This window comes from Rhagoletis zephyria, unplaced genomic scaffold, assembly GCF_001687245.7.
Source record: "Rhagoletis zephyria isolate East Lansing unplaced genomic scaffold, Rhagoletis_zephyria_1.1 Rzeph_scaffold_00158, whole genome shotgun sequence".
Lineage (NCBI taxonomy): Eukaryota > Metazoa > Arthropoda > Insecta > Diptera > Tephritidae > Rhagoletis > Rhagoletis zephyria.
The window spans coordinates 2,354-19,681 of NW_016157242.1; the positions used below are offsets into that span (position 1 = coordinate 2,354).

The 17,328-nt window shown below is 38.8% G+C and overlaps 1 protein-coding gene across 1 annotated transcript; it reads left to right on the forward strand.

Moving 5' to 3' along the window:
* Window positions 1–15,148: 15,148 nt before the first annotated feature.
* Window positions 15,149–17,328, forward strand: LOC108354700 (putative nuclease HARBI1). The gene is made up of 4 exons (XM_017605884.1): window positions 15,149–15,878; window positions 15,947–16,385; window positions 16,439–16,583; window positions 16,733–17,328. The coding sequence occupies exons 1-4, from the start codon at window positions 15,748–15,750 to the stop codon at window positions 17,113–17,115; spliced, it is 1,098 nt and encodes a 365-aa protein (XP_017461373.1). The 5' UTR covers window positions 15,149–15,747; the 3' UTR covers window positions 17,116–17,328.

Consider the following 17,328-nt stretch of genomic DNA (forward strand, 5'->3'; position numbering starts at 1 on the left):
CAAGTGAATTGCAGCGGAATAGCTGCGCTTGATTGTAGTTGGCTAAACACGTGAAAAATTGGAAACAAGCAACAAGAATTAACAAGGCGAACTTAGCACAATACGTAGCCAACTGGCTGAGTCAGTGGGATTGTCGGTTCGAATCCTCCTGAAAGAAGTCTGATGAGTAAATGTGGTGATTTCCGAAATAGCTATCACTTCTACCATTTTGTCAAAGTATTGTTGCTTTGCCACAATAAATTTTCATTAAAAAACCGCCTCGAGCTCAATAAAAATTGTTGAATATAATTGTTATAAGGCCATAAAAAAAAACTTAAGGAGGAGCACACCTAAAAAGTTTAGCATGCTAATAATAGGAATATTAACAAAAAACCAACAACCACATGATCAAGTGAATTGCAGCGGAATAGCTGCGATTGATTGTATTTGGCTAAACATGTGAAATAGTGGAAATAAGCAACAAGAGTTAACAAGGCGAACTTAGCACAGTGCGGCCTCTAGCTCAATAAAAATTGTTGAATATAATTGTTATAAGGCCATAAAAAAAAACTTAAGGAGGAGCACACCTAAAAAGTTTAGCATGCTAATAATAGGAATATTAACAAAAAACCAACAACCACATGATCAAGTGAATTGCAGCGGAATAGCTGCGATTGATTGTATTTGGCTAAACATGTGAAATAGTGGAAATAAGCAACAAGAGTTAACAAGGCGAACTTAGCACAGTGCGGCCTCTAGCTCAATAAAAATTGTGGAATACAATATACTTTTGTTCAACAAAGTAAACAAGCAAACAAATCAAAATGGCTGTAATGGTGAACAGAAAGTTGCTACCAGGTATTAGAAAAATAAATACACTAAAATGAAGGGATGTTCAACAATCTACTTTTGCTTCACTACTATCTCGATAATATTAGGGAATAAATGAGTATAATGTGTTTTTTAAAATATGTTAAACAGTGAGCTATACGTAAAAGGTGTTCAGCCCTTCTTCGCCAACAGAGAAAGGAGAGTTATACTTAGTGAGGGTTATAATCCCTAAGCGCGGCCAAAGGCCGCCTACGCAGAAAAGTGTTCCAGGGGCGCTATGTTGGTTTGTAATAAAAACCAATATATTATAAAACCTAAAAATATAAGTAAAATATTCTGCGATATTACTTTTGACATTATTTAATCATCTGGCAGCATCAACCTCGTTGTTCTATTGCAACCCTTGCATGTTTACTACTTCTTTAAATCTTTTATCGTGGTTAAATTAACAAAAATAGCCTACTACTTAACAGAAAATGGTGATGTGCAGTAAAAGTGTTTACAATTAACAGGTCTATTCTGCGCTGGTAATAAAAAGTTTGTAACTGGTAAATCCTGTAAATTTTTAAACCCTTTTCGCATTCTGTGTACTCATGTAACCGGTAAATTTTGTTACCATCTCATAAACTGGTAACAAATTATTGCCCCGTGAAATATGCATTGCCAGGATTCGCACAATTCTTCATAGATGATGTTATTACCACCCGCCTTACCTACCACACATAAACAAAATTTATTCATGCCTGGTCTCAAGAATAACACGAAAGTAGGGAAGAAACCCGAACACAATAAAAAAGGAACGGAAGCAAAGAAAAAAAGGAAAAGCCTGTCCTGTCAGGTGGAGTCGCCCCACCCCCTCTGCTTGTCTCGCATACGCAGCCATGGGCGTTGCGCTGACTCCTAACATTATTGCAACGCCCCCTTTGCCTGACTTAGTTCGTCTGTCTATTCGTCTATCAGTCTCGTCCCAGTCGAGTCATCGGTCTACGCCCTCATGTCCCCTCATGGACCCTAGTGTAACACCCACACCAAAAATGAAAATATTCAGCACTACATTACGAAACCCTTAGCCCTTCAGATGTTCAACAATAACATTTCCATGCGTTCCTCTTTTTTTATTTAACGAAGCTTCGCTTCATAACAAAGTTAATTAACGCCTAAAGAACATATAGAAACTAAGTATTTATAAAAACTAAATTCAATTCAACCACCCAAGTGCAGATTCAAGCATATATGTGCACAAGTATATGTATGTATAACTACCCTAACATGTGAATGAGTTGCAGCTATAATTCCATTAAAAACCGTGTTCCAGAAAACGAAATTTATTATAACTGGTATTGACTTGAAGGAAGATTCGCAAAAACTTTAATAAAAATAAAATCCACAACTCAAATTCAATTCTTCGTTAATCTTCCAAAAGAACTTGCAAAAATAACAAGAAAACGCAAAAAAATTAAGCTAAAAAAAAATTCATTTACTCAGCTTGAACACCCTTTATGTACGTGTTAATGATATACGTATGGACGTATGTAATACTCAAGCGAAAGGGACCCGCGAAAGAATAGTAAAATAAAAAATTATAATTAAAAAAACTAAAACCTCCCTATTATAATTACCATTCCTACTTTCATCAGGTATGTAACTTTAAAATAGAAATCGCTGCATCTTTTAGGCGCATCAATATTACATAGTTAAACCCGAGCTAATAAAAGAAAGGTAAAAAAATAGAAATAGAAAAAACAAAAGGTATATTTATAAATACGTGTGTGGTTATGGCTATTTACGTATGTATATACATATATATGTAGGAAGTTTTTTTTCTCACTTACCTGATCACTCCCACGGTGATGGTACCAACATTGATGAGAGGATGCTGGAAAGGGCTGAGAAGTTACATACATACATACATTTAGACCTACACACGTCTGTCAGTTGACAGCTGACGGTTGAAGACCGGCGCAGTTTATTAAGCTGATCACTTGCTCGTGTTCTGGGGCGACGAGCATGTCACACTTTGGTGGCAAAGAAATTTACTCGCGCGAAAAATGAAAAAAAAAAACCAAATTTAAGATTACAAAATAAATTTTCTAAACCAAGTACAAACGAAAGGAAAAATAGAAATATCATGCGAACCAAAGAAGCAAAAATAAATTTGTGTAAAAACAATAATAACGAAAATTCGGATCGGCAAAGAAAAAGTGCGAAAGAAAAACTAAAAGAGTGTGGAACGTATTCCTATCCACCAAGAGAAGTTGTGAAAAGAAAAATTACGCTGAGGTAAGCCGAAGGGTTCTTACCAAACTAAAAAAATATTTATGTACTGCTAATCTGATTTAAGATAAAAAACTAAACTTAGTGAATTCTGTAAAAGAATTCATAAAATCTGGAAAGTTATTAGGTGATAAAACCTGTAGATAAGCAAAAAAAAAATAGCATAAGGCGATAAATTAAAAAGAAAGAAGGGATCGAAATGGAAATAACAGCTAAGCCTACATATGTGTGTACATATATGTATGTAAAACCAGGGTTCGTATTTGCACACACATGCGCAGCACATCCTAACATTTTACGCTCACACACGTGTGCTGTGCATATAAAAAATTAAAAACTTGCTCACATCACATGTGTGTGCCGTTTGGTAAAAAGCACGGGCACATGTGTGTACTTTATTTTTATTAATATAAAGCACACGCACATGTGTGTGCTTTGCGTAGAGAAACTTATACACTTCGATTTCTAACTCAAATCTTAAAATAATTTTTTAATATGTTTTCTGTCATATAAAAAACAAACAACATCTCACTTTTTATTGAATTGTCTTTCAAAAAATAACGTTTAATAAACAAATTCTTTTAAAAATATATTATGTGCATGTGCATGGGCTGAAATTTGTACAAAAATCGGCTCACACACATGTGCATGTGCTTAATAACAAACAGCACACACTTTTCTGTGAGCAGAGTTTGTTTTCCACTTATGCACACACATGTGTATGAGCAGTGAGTACAAGTTGAATGTGTTTCTGGCGTGTGTGTGAGCAGAGCATGTGTGTGCAAATACGAACCCTGTGTAAAACAAAGAAAAAATACCAGCTCAGCTAATCCGGTGGTTGGTGGTGGTCAGTGTTGCCACTCAACAAACTTTTTTCATACCAAAATTGGTCCAAAATCTCCCTCAACCTACCAAAATGTAAATTACAATTGAAAATGTGTTTTACACATATAACACTTTATTGAAAAAACAAAAATATATTCAATTCATTACATTAAGTATGCTTTAGTTGAACATATTGGATTAAAATTATTTATCGATATATAAATACATACGTATACAGTATATTTTGCTTAGCTGGACATCCTTCTTTGCACGAAAAACTTGTGCACCTAACCGAAAAAGGCACTTAAGCGAATTTTCTTTACTACTTCAATGAGGAAGGTATCCGAATCCCTATGAAACCAAATAATGGAGAAGCACTTATCACGTAGAAAATAATGCAAGCGAAATTTTTTTTCGAATGGTATCTTATTATCTATAAAACTAGAAAAATTGATAGCCATTTCCGTTGTTCTGCGATATGAGTAAAATAAAAAAAAAAACCTTGTAAAATTAGGTAATTGTAGGCCAGTGCAGGTAAACGTAATACTTTCTTTGATAATTGATACTAGTTGCACAATTTTTAAGGCAGCTATCGCCAATGTGCAGGTATGTTGAATGCATCTATCGGAGCAGTTTCCTTATAAATGTTAAAAATAATGTCTCAGATGCGCATTTTGGGGTAGGTATCTTAAATGTGCACTTAAGCATAAAGGCAGCAAAGCAAAATATACTGTACATATCACTCTTAATCGAGATCTCGCTTTGCTGACCACACGTAGTGCACCTCAGTCTTTCGAATTATTTCCTTACATAACATAATGTTATTTATAGTACTAAAGTCTAACTTATTTCTATGCTTGGTTTTTATAAGTGAAAGCTCAGAAAATTTTCGCTCCACAGCAGCAGAGATACAAAATTGGTGAGATCGATAAAACAAAACTCGTTCAATCCATTCTTAATGTTACTAACCTCGCGCCAAAAGAAGTTTATTTCCATGTCGCTTTTTAACCCAGAATTACTTAATCTCAGCAAATTCCATTGTGTCATTATTTTATCAGGATCGCAGTCCACTAAAATTTTCAAACTTTGAAATCAAAGGAACGAGTGTTAAATTATCTCCATAAAGGACTTTATTTGGCGTTATAATATCCAACAGTTTTAGATCTTCTCTGTCGAAATCAAATCTTAACTTAATCTGCTCTAAAAATTTTACGTAGAAAAGGAGAATACTGGATTTTATTTCCATTATTTCATCAGCACATAAATTTTTTTCTATAAATATTTCTGCTTTCAATCCAACAAAAATTGTCGATATATGTTTGTGATTGTTTTTGTCTTTAAAGATGACATCAATGCCATTTTTTAACTTATCTTGACTTATAAAATTACTCAAAATTAAAAGGAAGTTTGATTTAATACTCGAATACAAATACGGCAGCCGCGAGCTCTCCGACTGAAATTCTTTGATTAAGTTATTAGGCCTTCATTTTCGGATTCAATTTATGTGCCAGTTCAGCAAGTCGTAAGCCATTAACTTCATAATAACATGAAATAAAATAGTCGCAAGCCTTCCCATTGTTCCACAAGCCGAGCAATGGCCCCTTTTAGTGATAGCCACCTTGTTTGGCAAATTCCTAAAATCTTATGTGGCTTTACAGAGCAGTATTCCTGGAACTCACTAAGCTCTGCAATTCTTTTAGGACTATGCGAAAAATAACTGTATATGTTTCGACAAAGAAGTTCTATGCAGTTAGGAAGCTTTTTAAAAGCGTAATTACAACATAAATGTAAAGAATGACAGGTACATTTTACATAAAATATTTCAGTTTCAGACTTCAATAAAGTTTTTAGTCTACCAATATCACCTGACATTACATTCGCTCCGTCTGTGGCTAAGCCAATCAAATTTTTAAGCGGTAAATTACATTTACAAAAAAGTCCTTAATTATATTAAAAATTGACACCGCATCTGCTTTCGTAAGTTCCAGTAGAGCAAGAAAACGATCATGAACGTAGCGTGAACCATCAACATATCTGGCAACCAAAACCAAGCTCTTTTTCACAGAAATGTCAGTGGTTTCGTCGACTATAATCGAAAACCTTTTCGTTCGTAAAGCTGATAAAGTTTTTTCACTTGCCTGTTTTCCAATGAATTCAGCTGGTTGCGTTGCCTTCGTTCTACCGCATTTAAGGAGCTTTGCGATGGAGGAATCTGGACAACATTCTGCTATCAATCCCGGAAGATAATCCATTAAAAGAAACGGAAGGTTATGCGTAATGCAAAACATTACGAGAGAATGTTCGGCATTTCGAACGTTCTGGTGCAATTATCTTTCTTCAAAATCAACAAATTTATCCATGCTTATTTGGTTCTTCTTGGCCTTGTACTTTTGAGAATGAAAATTACTCCTTTCGTGATTTTTCAGGTGTGTGCAGTGATTTAAAATAGTCTTGGCGCATACAACGCAAAATGAACACCCGTTTTTTTCCTGCAACCAGTCAAACATTTGCAGCCAATCACTTCTGAATTTCCTTTTTGAAGGCTCCTTCTCATTTTGGTCACTGTTATTGTTAATATCAGACGCTGATTCACCAGTCCTCGGGGGGTTTATTGAGAAATCTGAAAGCAAGTCAATGTTAAATATTTTGTACATAAAAACCTCACAAATTAACTTACTTGTCCATAATCTGCCTTCATGCGAAGCTCCTTTTCGGTAGAATGAAGAAAAAAGCGCGAATCTTCGCTGAACTCACGCGTTACACATGTCTGATTGTTTTCTTCCAACTTAAGCAAATTTTATGCGATAGAAGGAGACAGTATAATCAGCGATTCAATTGAATTCATAGTGCAAAAATTGAATTTGACATTTCTCCTTTTTCTCTCTTCCTTTTTACATCCTTCTTTAAACAGAGGGTAGTTACATATACTTACAAAAACAGAGATACCTACTTGCAGTTTTTATGAAGAAGAATTTTGGAAAGTAAGATTAAACCAAAAATTTTAAAATTAAGTGCTGTGACTACCAAAAACCTGCGAAAATCACAACAAACCAACCAACCTACCAAAGCCTTATTTTATGAAACGAAACTACCAATTTTGGTCCGATTGGACCAAAACGGCAACACTGGTGGTGGTCGCTCCCGGTGCGCTTTGTGGCGATCGCCGCTGGCGGCCGCGCCGTTATGTATGTATGTCCGCTTGAATGAGTGTCCGCTCGCTGGAAAGCCGTCCCAATTCTCTCTTCTCACTTTTCTTCACACGCAAGTGCCTATTTCTACTTGTACGGCGGGCGTTGACCTATCCCAAAAATCGCATGCGATTCGTCCAGCTGACATTTGCTTTGTTGCTTCCTAAGTCGCATCTGCCTCTCAAACCTCGATATGGTGTTGATCCAAAATCTATCTTTTGGTATCGACGCAAGTGTGTAAATGTTTGTGCCCGTATTAAGGGGTGAAGCTGTTGCATGCACGCATTATCGCCGTGCCCATGTGCCATATTTTCAGTGGTGTTCGATCGCCGTCGCCTCCGCTACGGCAAGTTAATTTTGTTGTTTTTTCTGTGTATGTATGTATGTTGGCGCTTGTGTGTTATTCAGTGGCAGGTAATATGCATAGGGTGTCGGTCGAAAGGATTCTACATTGCGAGGTCATTTCGTATGGGGATGTACTGGCGACCTAAAAAAAACAATGGCTTTTTTTTTTGAAGGCTTCGTATGTACATACATATCACTCATTTATTAGAAACGTATGTAGCATGATAAAAACATAACAAGGTAAAACCATCGAGACGCAGTCTGACGTTCGCCAGTAATATAATTTAAAAATTCAAAACTCAGACTCACACAACAATTGTGAGGAATTTCATTTTTTTTTTAATTTTATATGATTTTAAAATGCTGGGAACCGTCGGAACAAAAAATCATAGCCGACGAATTGAGAGATTGAATCTACCTTGTGATGCCTTTATCATGGTATGTAGTGTACCAATTTCATAAATTACCAGTAACTCACTGAACCAAAAAAAATCTATTAAATTTTTATTATTATATTTTTTTTATATGTATGTTTGTACATGTGTACATATGTCCATTCACGACTTTGAAGATTTTTCTTTTATTTTTTTTTCTCTAGTAATGACCGTATTGAAGTAAATGAGCGATATATATGTAAGTGCATATGTACATTAGCAAATGGCATGTGTACGTACGTGCATAGTCACTTGTTTTGCCTTTTTTTTAAGCCAAGTTACTGCCGCTTACCTCGGCTTCCAAAAATTATAGAAAATCCCAACGGGCCTTCCTGCGGATCCGTTTCGATCCGGAATCCGTTTGTTGCACTTGACCTCACAATTAACTCGCGTATATAAGCACTTATGTATTTTTATGTATTACAATACGAACTTTTAGGGACTTTCGCGCGCACTCGACTTACGCAAGCTCCGAATTCTTTTTCAACTGATTCCTCCGGCTCCTTTCCGTGCTATTTTATCAGAACTGTTCAAGCCGAAGAAGCTATTCGTGCCCCATTTACCAACTGATCTACGAAGTCTAGTTTTTACTCAATTTTCAGACTCACTAACACATACACACGCATTCAAAACTGCCTTATCGCATCGCCGGGCAAGCAAAGTTTCACACCCTTGGCGTTGATTAGGCGGCGTAAGAGAATTATGGTTACTTTCACATCCGGTAGATACACACTCATACAATCACAGTCACCGCAAGGAAAAGCTGTCGTTACAGGCTCGCACCCGCCGATGATGCCCGCAACATGGAGCGTGTGCGTAAAAAAATTTACAACGCAGCTTGAACTCTCGCTCTTATTCCGCCCAACGTGTTGCTTCGACCCTTGCCCTGAGCCGGGCCTCTAATGCTGTGCTTGTATCAGTAACGCTCTCGTGCTAAGTCTGTTGCGTCTAACACCGGACCATAATCTGGCTACACACGTTTCCATTTCTATCATTAGTTCTAGGGATATATCACAGGCAGATCTACATACACTATATCACAGGTGTTAGGTAACTATACCAGGAGTCACAGTGGTCAACAATAAAATAATAAATAGAAAAATAATCACAAAATAAATAGACAGTTAAATAAATAAACAATTAAATAAGTAACTAAATAATTAAATAGGTAAATAAAAAAAATATCACAGATTTTAAGACAGATGGTCAGGAAAAAAACAAATAAATAAAAATAAAAAAAAAAACAATATCACAGAATTTCAAAATACGTGGTCAAGTAATGATAAGAAATAAATAAATAAATAAATTTCTTAATAGAAATAATAATTTAATAACTGAACAAATAGCTAATTAAAGAGTCAACTCTCTAACAACAGTCAGTCAACATAATTACATACATAAATACCTACAATAAAACAACATTTTACACGGGGTACATGAAAACTACGCGACAAAGATATCCTTAGCATGGTATACCCCGATTCTTTTTCCACTAGTGTCCCCTAACTCATACATAGAGTTCCCAATCGCTTTTAAAATGATACACTTGACTTGCTTGGGACCTAGTTTGGCGTTATAATTTTCTACTTGCGAGCTTTGCCTAAAGTTTCGGCGGTATACCACTTGTCCAACCTGAAATTTAACTTCTCTACTTCTAGTATCATAAGTCTTTTTACTTCGTTCATAAGCCAACTTACGCTTTCTTTTTATTTTGTTCCGCATCAGCTGGGCTCTGTCTGCTGGGGTTTCTGTTTCGCAATCTGCCTCCCCAACTTTACCCAATCTTCAGTATAGCTCATATGATGCAAGCATGTTGTATCATAGGCATACCGAAGAGGGCACAGTACGGGGAGCTATTAATTGCAGTGTGCACCACACTCCGCAAGACGAAGGCGGCATCGCTTATGTGTTTGTCCCAGTTCTTTTGGTTCTCGTTGATGTATGGCCTTACAATTTGCAGGACAGAGCGATTTACTCTTTCGGCCGCGTTGGCCTGAGGCGAGTAAAAAGCCGTCCTGATATGTACCGTACACATGTACACGTACCTCTCTAAAAATGAATTGAAAACTTCTGATAACACTGCTTCCCGTTGTCAGAATGCACATACTCGGGAACGCCGAAAATGTGGAACACTTCGTCTTCCAAAAACTTTACGTTAGCTGAAGTGGCATTTCGCATAGGCTTCAAAAACACAAATTTCGTAAAATGGTCTAAACACACAAACAAAAAGACATTTCCACTACACGTACGCAGGTATGGACCCATAAAGTCTATGAATAAACGTTTAAAAGGTCTCTCGGTTATGTGTTGCTTTCACATCAGGGGCCTGTGAAACGCATTATGTGCTTTATTCCCCTTGTAAATCTCCTTTAATGTAATTTTGTACTTCGGTTACCATCCCCGGCCAATAATATTTTTCTCGTATTCTGGATAGTGTTTTGTGTATCCCACCATGGCCAGCAGATGGCGAATCATGCGAGGACTCCACCAACCCACGACGCAGCTCTGTTGAAACCCAAAGTTTCCTGGCGTGGTCCTGCTGAAGATCAGCGGTGCTGCAATGGTCGCGTAGTCTTGAATAAATCTACGGTACCACCCTGTCATCCCCAGGAACCGCCTGAGCTGCTTGGGGTTCGTGGTTGTGGAAAGTTCCTCATCGCCGCTATTTTGTCTGTTCGAATGCACCCGTTTCCAACCACATAGCCGAGATACCGTACTTCTTTAAAGCAAAATTCACTCTTTTCAACATTTATTGTTAACTTTGCATCACGAAGACACCTAGCTACTTTCTCTAACAACGACAAATGAGACACAAAATCTTCTGAACAAACAAGCAAATCATCTAGATACACACGGACTCACGTAAAGAAGCGGGTATAACCTTGTCCATAAGCCTACACATACGTTGTGCAGCATTGCACAACCCAAAAGGCATGACGGTAAAGTAGTAAAGAGGTCTCCCAGGCACCGTAAAAGCGGGTTTCTTCCTTGACTTTTTCTACAGAGGTATTAGCCAAAACGCGTCCTTTAAATCAATTGCTGAGATGAATCGGGTATTCTGTAAGCGGCTTAAGATGCCGTCAATGTGGGGAAGCGGATACGCATCTTTTATTGTTCGCTCATTTACCTTCCGCGCATCCAAACAAAGCCGGTTCTTTGTACCCTTAACCACTAGCGAAACGGGAGAATTCCAGCTACTATTACTCTCTTCTATCACGCCCATCTCTAGCATCCTGTCTAATTCTGCATATATATGTTTCTGGATTGCTGGCGAGATGGGGTAGTGCCTTTGTTTCACTGGGAGGTTTTCGTTTGTGACCCCGATTACGTGTTCCTCTTTATCCGTCCAGCCTAACCCTAGCACAGAAAAAGAAGGAAATTGGGCCTTAACTCGCTCTAGTGCCGCCTCTTGTTCATGGGCTAGACTATGTTGCACCGCATCAAACGTTAGGTCGCCTTCGGCGGGTGCCAATTCCGCGACGACGGGACCGTTCACTCTTGTTGTCACACCCCTACTCACAACACTCATTTCAAAAGCCTGCCAGAAGTCAACGCCAAGATAGACCTCTTGTTGGAGTCCCGGCACAATCAAAAATTCCAAGTCTCGAGAGACGTTGTCCCAGAGAACGGGCAGTGTGATAACTCCCACCACCGCTGTCTCCCCTCCGTTGGCCGTTCGAATGTTTTGGCCTTTAATCGGCATTATGAGGCTTTCCTTGCCTTCGAGGAGTTTCTCAGAGTTCTTCCCTAGGCAGCTGGCTTCTGCACCTGAGTCGAGAAGTGCGAATACTTCCTGATCTCCAATTTTAGTTCTAGCAAAAAACCTGTTATCCCCTTTTAGTGTTACTATAGTTGAGACGATCTTTTTACAAATCCTTCTGAGGTTCTTCTTTTTCTCCCTCATTTTTCTGATTTTCTCGAAATTTCTTTTCTTTTTCTCCTTAGTTATCTCTTCACAAAATATGCGCTTTCTTGCCTCCTCATACTCCATTTTTCTTTGGTGTAAACTTTTAATTTCTTTCCTATCTTCTACTGGTTCTAACTTACTCTTGACTATCCTCTCACCAACTCCTCTCCTTAAAACTATCACTGGGTTGTTCACTGGCCTGTCTCCGGGTGGTCCTTCTGCTGGCAAGAGTTCCCGGAGATTTCCGCCAGCTTCTGGTTTCCCGGATTAGGCTTATACACACAGAATGACGAATTACTGCCACATGCAAAACATATCATATCGTGGAACCTGGACACACATTTATCTTCCTTCCGGGCGTCAAGTAGGTTTTTTACATAGTGATCGACGGGAAGACCACACTTAAGACACAACATCANGTATGTTTCTGGATTGCTGGCGAGATGGGGTAGTGCCTTTGTTTCACTGGGAGGTTTTCGTTTGTGACCTCGATTACGTGTTCTTCTTTATCCGTCTTGCCTAACCCTAGCACAGCAAAAGAAGGAAATTGGGCCTTAACCCGCTCTAGTGCCCCTTCTTGGTCATGGGCTAGCCTATGTTGCACCGCATCAAATGTTAGGTCGCCTTCGGCGGGTACCAATTCCGCAACGACGGGACCATTCACTCTTGTTGTCACACCCCTACTCACAACACTCATTTCAAAAGCCTGCCAGAAGTCAACGCCAAGATAGACCTCTTGTTGGAGTTCCAGCACAGTCAAAAATTCCAAGTCTCGAGTGAAATTATCCCAGAGAACGGGCAGTGTGATGACTCCCACCACCGCTGTGCCCCTCCGTTGGCCGTTCGAATGTTCTGGCCTTTAGTCGGCATTATGAGGCTTTCCTTTCCTTCAAGGAGTTCCTCAGAGTTCTTCCCTAGGCAGCCGGCTCCTAAACCTGAGTCGAGGAGTGCGAATACTTCCTGATCTCCAATTATAGTTCTAACAAAAAACCTGTTATCCCGTTTTAGTGTTACTATAGTTGAGACGATCTTTTTACAAATCCTTCTGGGGTTCTTCTTCTTCTCCCTCATTTCTCGAAATTTCTATTCTTTTTCTTCTTAGTTATCTCCTCACAAAATATGCGCTTTCTTGCCTCCTCATACTCCATTTTTCTTTGGTGTAAACTTTTAATTTCTTTCCTATCTTCTACTGGTTCTAACTTACTCTGGACTATCTTCTCACCAACTCCTCTCCTTAAAACTATCACTGGGTTGTTCACTGGCCTGTCTCCGGGTGGTCCTTCTGCTGGCAAGAGTTCCCGGAGATTTCCGCTGGTTTCCCGGATTAGGCTTATACACACAGAATGACGAATTACTGCCACATGCAAAACATATCATATCGTGGAACCTGGACACACATTTATCTTCCTTCCGGGCGTCAAGTAGGTTTTTTACATAGTGATCGACGGGAAGACCACACTTAAGACACAACATCAGGTGGAAAGGAGACGGACAAAACGAGTGGATAGTGGGTTTGTGGACATTGGAATCAACGGACGGGGGCACTCTATTGGGGACTGACACTGCCAGTGGAGGTTTATTATACTGGGTCCTATTTATTGCCTCTACATTCCTTTCTTATACTTTCGGTTCTATTCTCTCCTCTACCCTACTCTCTAACATAAATTCTACTACGCCCACTGTCTTCGACCTGTTTCTATTTTCTCTAATGACCCTCTCGGCTCGCTTACATTCTGATTTTAATTCCGCTAGTCTTGTGATTCGCGACGCGAAGGTCAAATTTGCGAGATACGGCTTTAGGTTTCCCCGGATTATTCCTACCAGCCCATGTTCAGGTATCTTCCTTCGGAGGCGGAAGGTCAGGTTATGGACCTCACTGTACAATTCCTCAAAGCTTTCTTGTGGAGACTGCTTTCGCTCCATGATTTCTCGGATCACCTCATAATCCGATTCAGACGTCTTGAAGTGGCCCAGCAACTCGGCTTTAAGTTCGTGGTACCCGAAGTCCGAATCGTCGGCGTGGTCTTCGAGTACTTGCCAGTACCACTTCAAGGCGCTGCCGGTGACCAAACAATGGAAGTCGGTAAACAGCTGGTGGTAGGCGATACCATGCTGTTCCCTCATCCTCTCGACGCGGAATATGAAATTTTCGACCGAAAACCTTTAGTTGTACCATCAAACTTTATATGCCACTTTTCAAGATCAACCTTCTTCCTTGCCTCGGTCCCGGATCGAGAGTTGTTGTCGTCTTGTACTCGTCTTCCTACCCTACCTTGGTCCGCTGCAGAGCTTTCATGCCGTCCTGCGTCTGGAGTTGACGCCATGGTTGGCCGACTGCCTCTATTATTGAGGCTTACTACATTGTCTTTTACTTGTCGGACCTCGTTCATGCATTTCTCCATTACATCGCCTTGATGTGCCATCATCGCCATTAACCGACTCAGCTGTTCGACGTTGATGGCTGCAGAACTCGGCCCGCCATCTTGAGACATTGAGCCTCCTGGCTGCTGGTCACTTTGTGGCATGTTTTCCCCTGAACTCTCTTCCTCTGACATTCGGGAAAGCTCCTCTATCTTTCGGGAAAGTGTAAGACTATTATCTGAGGTGTTTACCGCGACCTGTTCTGTAACCCTAATAGCTGATTGTCGTGACTCCCGGCTGGCAGTCTCAAATATCCTCTCGGTACACCTATTTAAATAGTCTGTAGGGACGAAGTCTACCGGAAGTGGAATGCCAGAGTCAATTTGGGTAAATATAGAGCCGACCACCCGGTTCTCCAAAGCCCTTGCTACGCTTCGCGTTACCCTACGGCCCGAATCAAGCAGACCCAATCCTCCAGCAACCACTCTATCCGTAATCTCTCGCTCTTCACCCTCTCGATTTGCCATTCACTCGCACCCCTATACACAAAAAATTAATAGCACTACACCGCAAACTTAAATTAACAAATTATGTATGTATGTGAGCCCGAATCCAATACTATATACAAACTCCAAAATTCGAACTGTCGACGGGGGAAATCTGAATAAAACAAGGGCCTAAAAGTTCGCAGAAGAGGTCTCAGGGAAGCCAAAAAAATGAATAAAAATCCAGGTGAATTTAAAAATGATATTCCAAAGATTTCAACAAAACAAAATAAATTCAGAGAATGACAAAAAATATTCAACCAAAGAAGACTTAGATCGAAACTTTGTAATTTCAACGAAAAGGTAGAAAAAAGTGCGAAATTCAAAATTGAGAACCACAAGAAATGAAAATCCAAACCTCCAAAAGGAATCAAAAGATATAACACAAATAAAAGATACGTTCAATAAAACCTCACAATCTTATAATTCGACTCTCCGAAAATCAAAACAAATTCATAAAAATATGTATATCTATACAAGTCGACCGAAAAATCCAAGTTTTGTGACGTGAAGGCTGGAATATGATTTCTTAAAAAAATCAAGTTGAAACGATATATAAAGAAAACTAAAAAGAAATCATAACTAGTTCAAAGTTTATGATCCAAAACTCCCAATAAAGTTACTTCACAATCTTTAGATTCAAATAAGGAAATTCAAAGTTCAGCATCCGATATCGCAGTCGCGATGAAACAAAATAGTATCTCCGAAACCGGAAATCAAAGCTCAAAAAAATAATCTGAATTTAAAAATACCCAAAAATTTTAAATTCAAATAAGAAAACAAACAAAAAAGTTTGGAAATGATTTCAAGATTATCAGCCCAATCCTAAATATTCTTGCGGAATTTCTCCTTTGCGAATTTTAAAATCCTCTAAGAAAAAATCCTCCAATTCTAAATTGTCGGGGAGAAGGATTTTTTAGGAGTAGGATTTTTTCTCTTTCTATCTTTCGAAATCAGCTGTTATGCTTATTGTTGACAATTTTTCGATAATTTGCCAATGGGATTTTTGCATGTTTTGGCGAAACTTTATTAATTGTGGTTGATTCGGAAACTTAAAAATGAATAGCTTAGCGTTAAATATGTTAGTGAGAGAAATTAGTGAGGAAGAAAGGCAACAAACAAACGCGCAACGAGTGGCGAGGAGGAAACTGCGCGACTTGATGAACCCCTTGGAGTTGCCTCAACCTTTGTGAGTAAAGGAGTTCAAAAATATGTGTTAAAACAACTAACTATTTCGTTTTCTATTTCTATAAATAGATTTGAAAAGTATTTCAGGTTGAATAAACCGGCGTTTGAATACTTGCTAGAAGTGGTAACGACTCATACACAGCCAGGTAGGAAGCAGTTTGCTGTTACACCTATAGTGAAGTTGAGCGCCTGTTTGCGCTTTTTTGCGGAAGGTGGTTATCAGACGGGTGTGGGAAAACACCACGACGTTGGACTAGCGCAGTCTAGTTTCTCCAAAGCACTCGCCGACGTGCTACGTATATTTGAGACGTATCTGTGCCCACGGTGGGAACAGTTTCCAGTGACAGCGGAAGAAAAAAGCAAAATTGCGACTGCTTTTTATGTTAAACATAAAATTCCAGCTGTTGTCGGTTGTGTAGATGGAACACACGTTAAAATAATCGCACCATCCGAAAATTCTCACCTGTACTACAACAGAAAAGGATACTACAGTTTGAATGTTATCTTGGTACGTTCTTAAATCGTTTTTGCAGAAAATTTACTTATTACTATTAATTCCAGGTGTGTGACCATGAACTAAAAATTCGCTACGTCGATGCTTCTCATCCGGGTGCTAGTCATGACTCGCTAATTTGGAACGTTAGCGAGTTACGTTCACATTTTGAGACCGAATTTTCGAATCATCCAAGAAATTTCTGGCTATTAGGTAAAGTTTAGCACTGTAAACATTTTTAAAGTCAGAGCATTAAGCTTTTATATATACATACATATGTATGTATGTATGTATGTACATAATTATGCACGTATCTTCGCCTAGAAATTAAAACATACATATTTTCAATTACGTGTATTAAGGTGATGCTGGATATCCGTTGGAACCGTGGCTTATCACTCCTTATCGGATGCCAGGCCAAGCAGAAATGAAGTTCAACGAAATACATTCGAAATGTCGCAACATTATTGAGAGAACAAACGGGGTTTTAAAAAACAGGTGGAGATGTATCCTTGGTGCTCGAGAACTACACTACACGCCAGAGAAAGCAGCACAAATTATTAATGCTACTTGTTGCTTACACAACATCTGCATTTACTTCAGAGCGAATGTACCCGAAATACCCGAAGGCGAAGTCGAGGTAAATTTTCCTGAAGTTCACGAAGCTCATACTACTACGCCGACGCGCAATATGGAGATTGCGAGATCAATAAGAAACAACATCCGTGATTCTTTTAATAATTAAAAATTAAGAATAGCAATTTTTGAATTTTTTACGCACATTTAATTCTCGTAAGCTTGGCTATAAATATGTATTACTATTTCGATGTAATAAAACACTTAGATATGTTGTAATAAAAAATCATATAGAGTGCCGCACTAAATTATTGACACAGGGAATTTTTCGCAATGTATGTAAACTTTTTAAATTTAATTTTTCCTCTAATTTATTTATAAA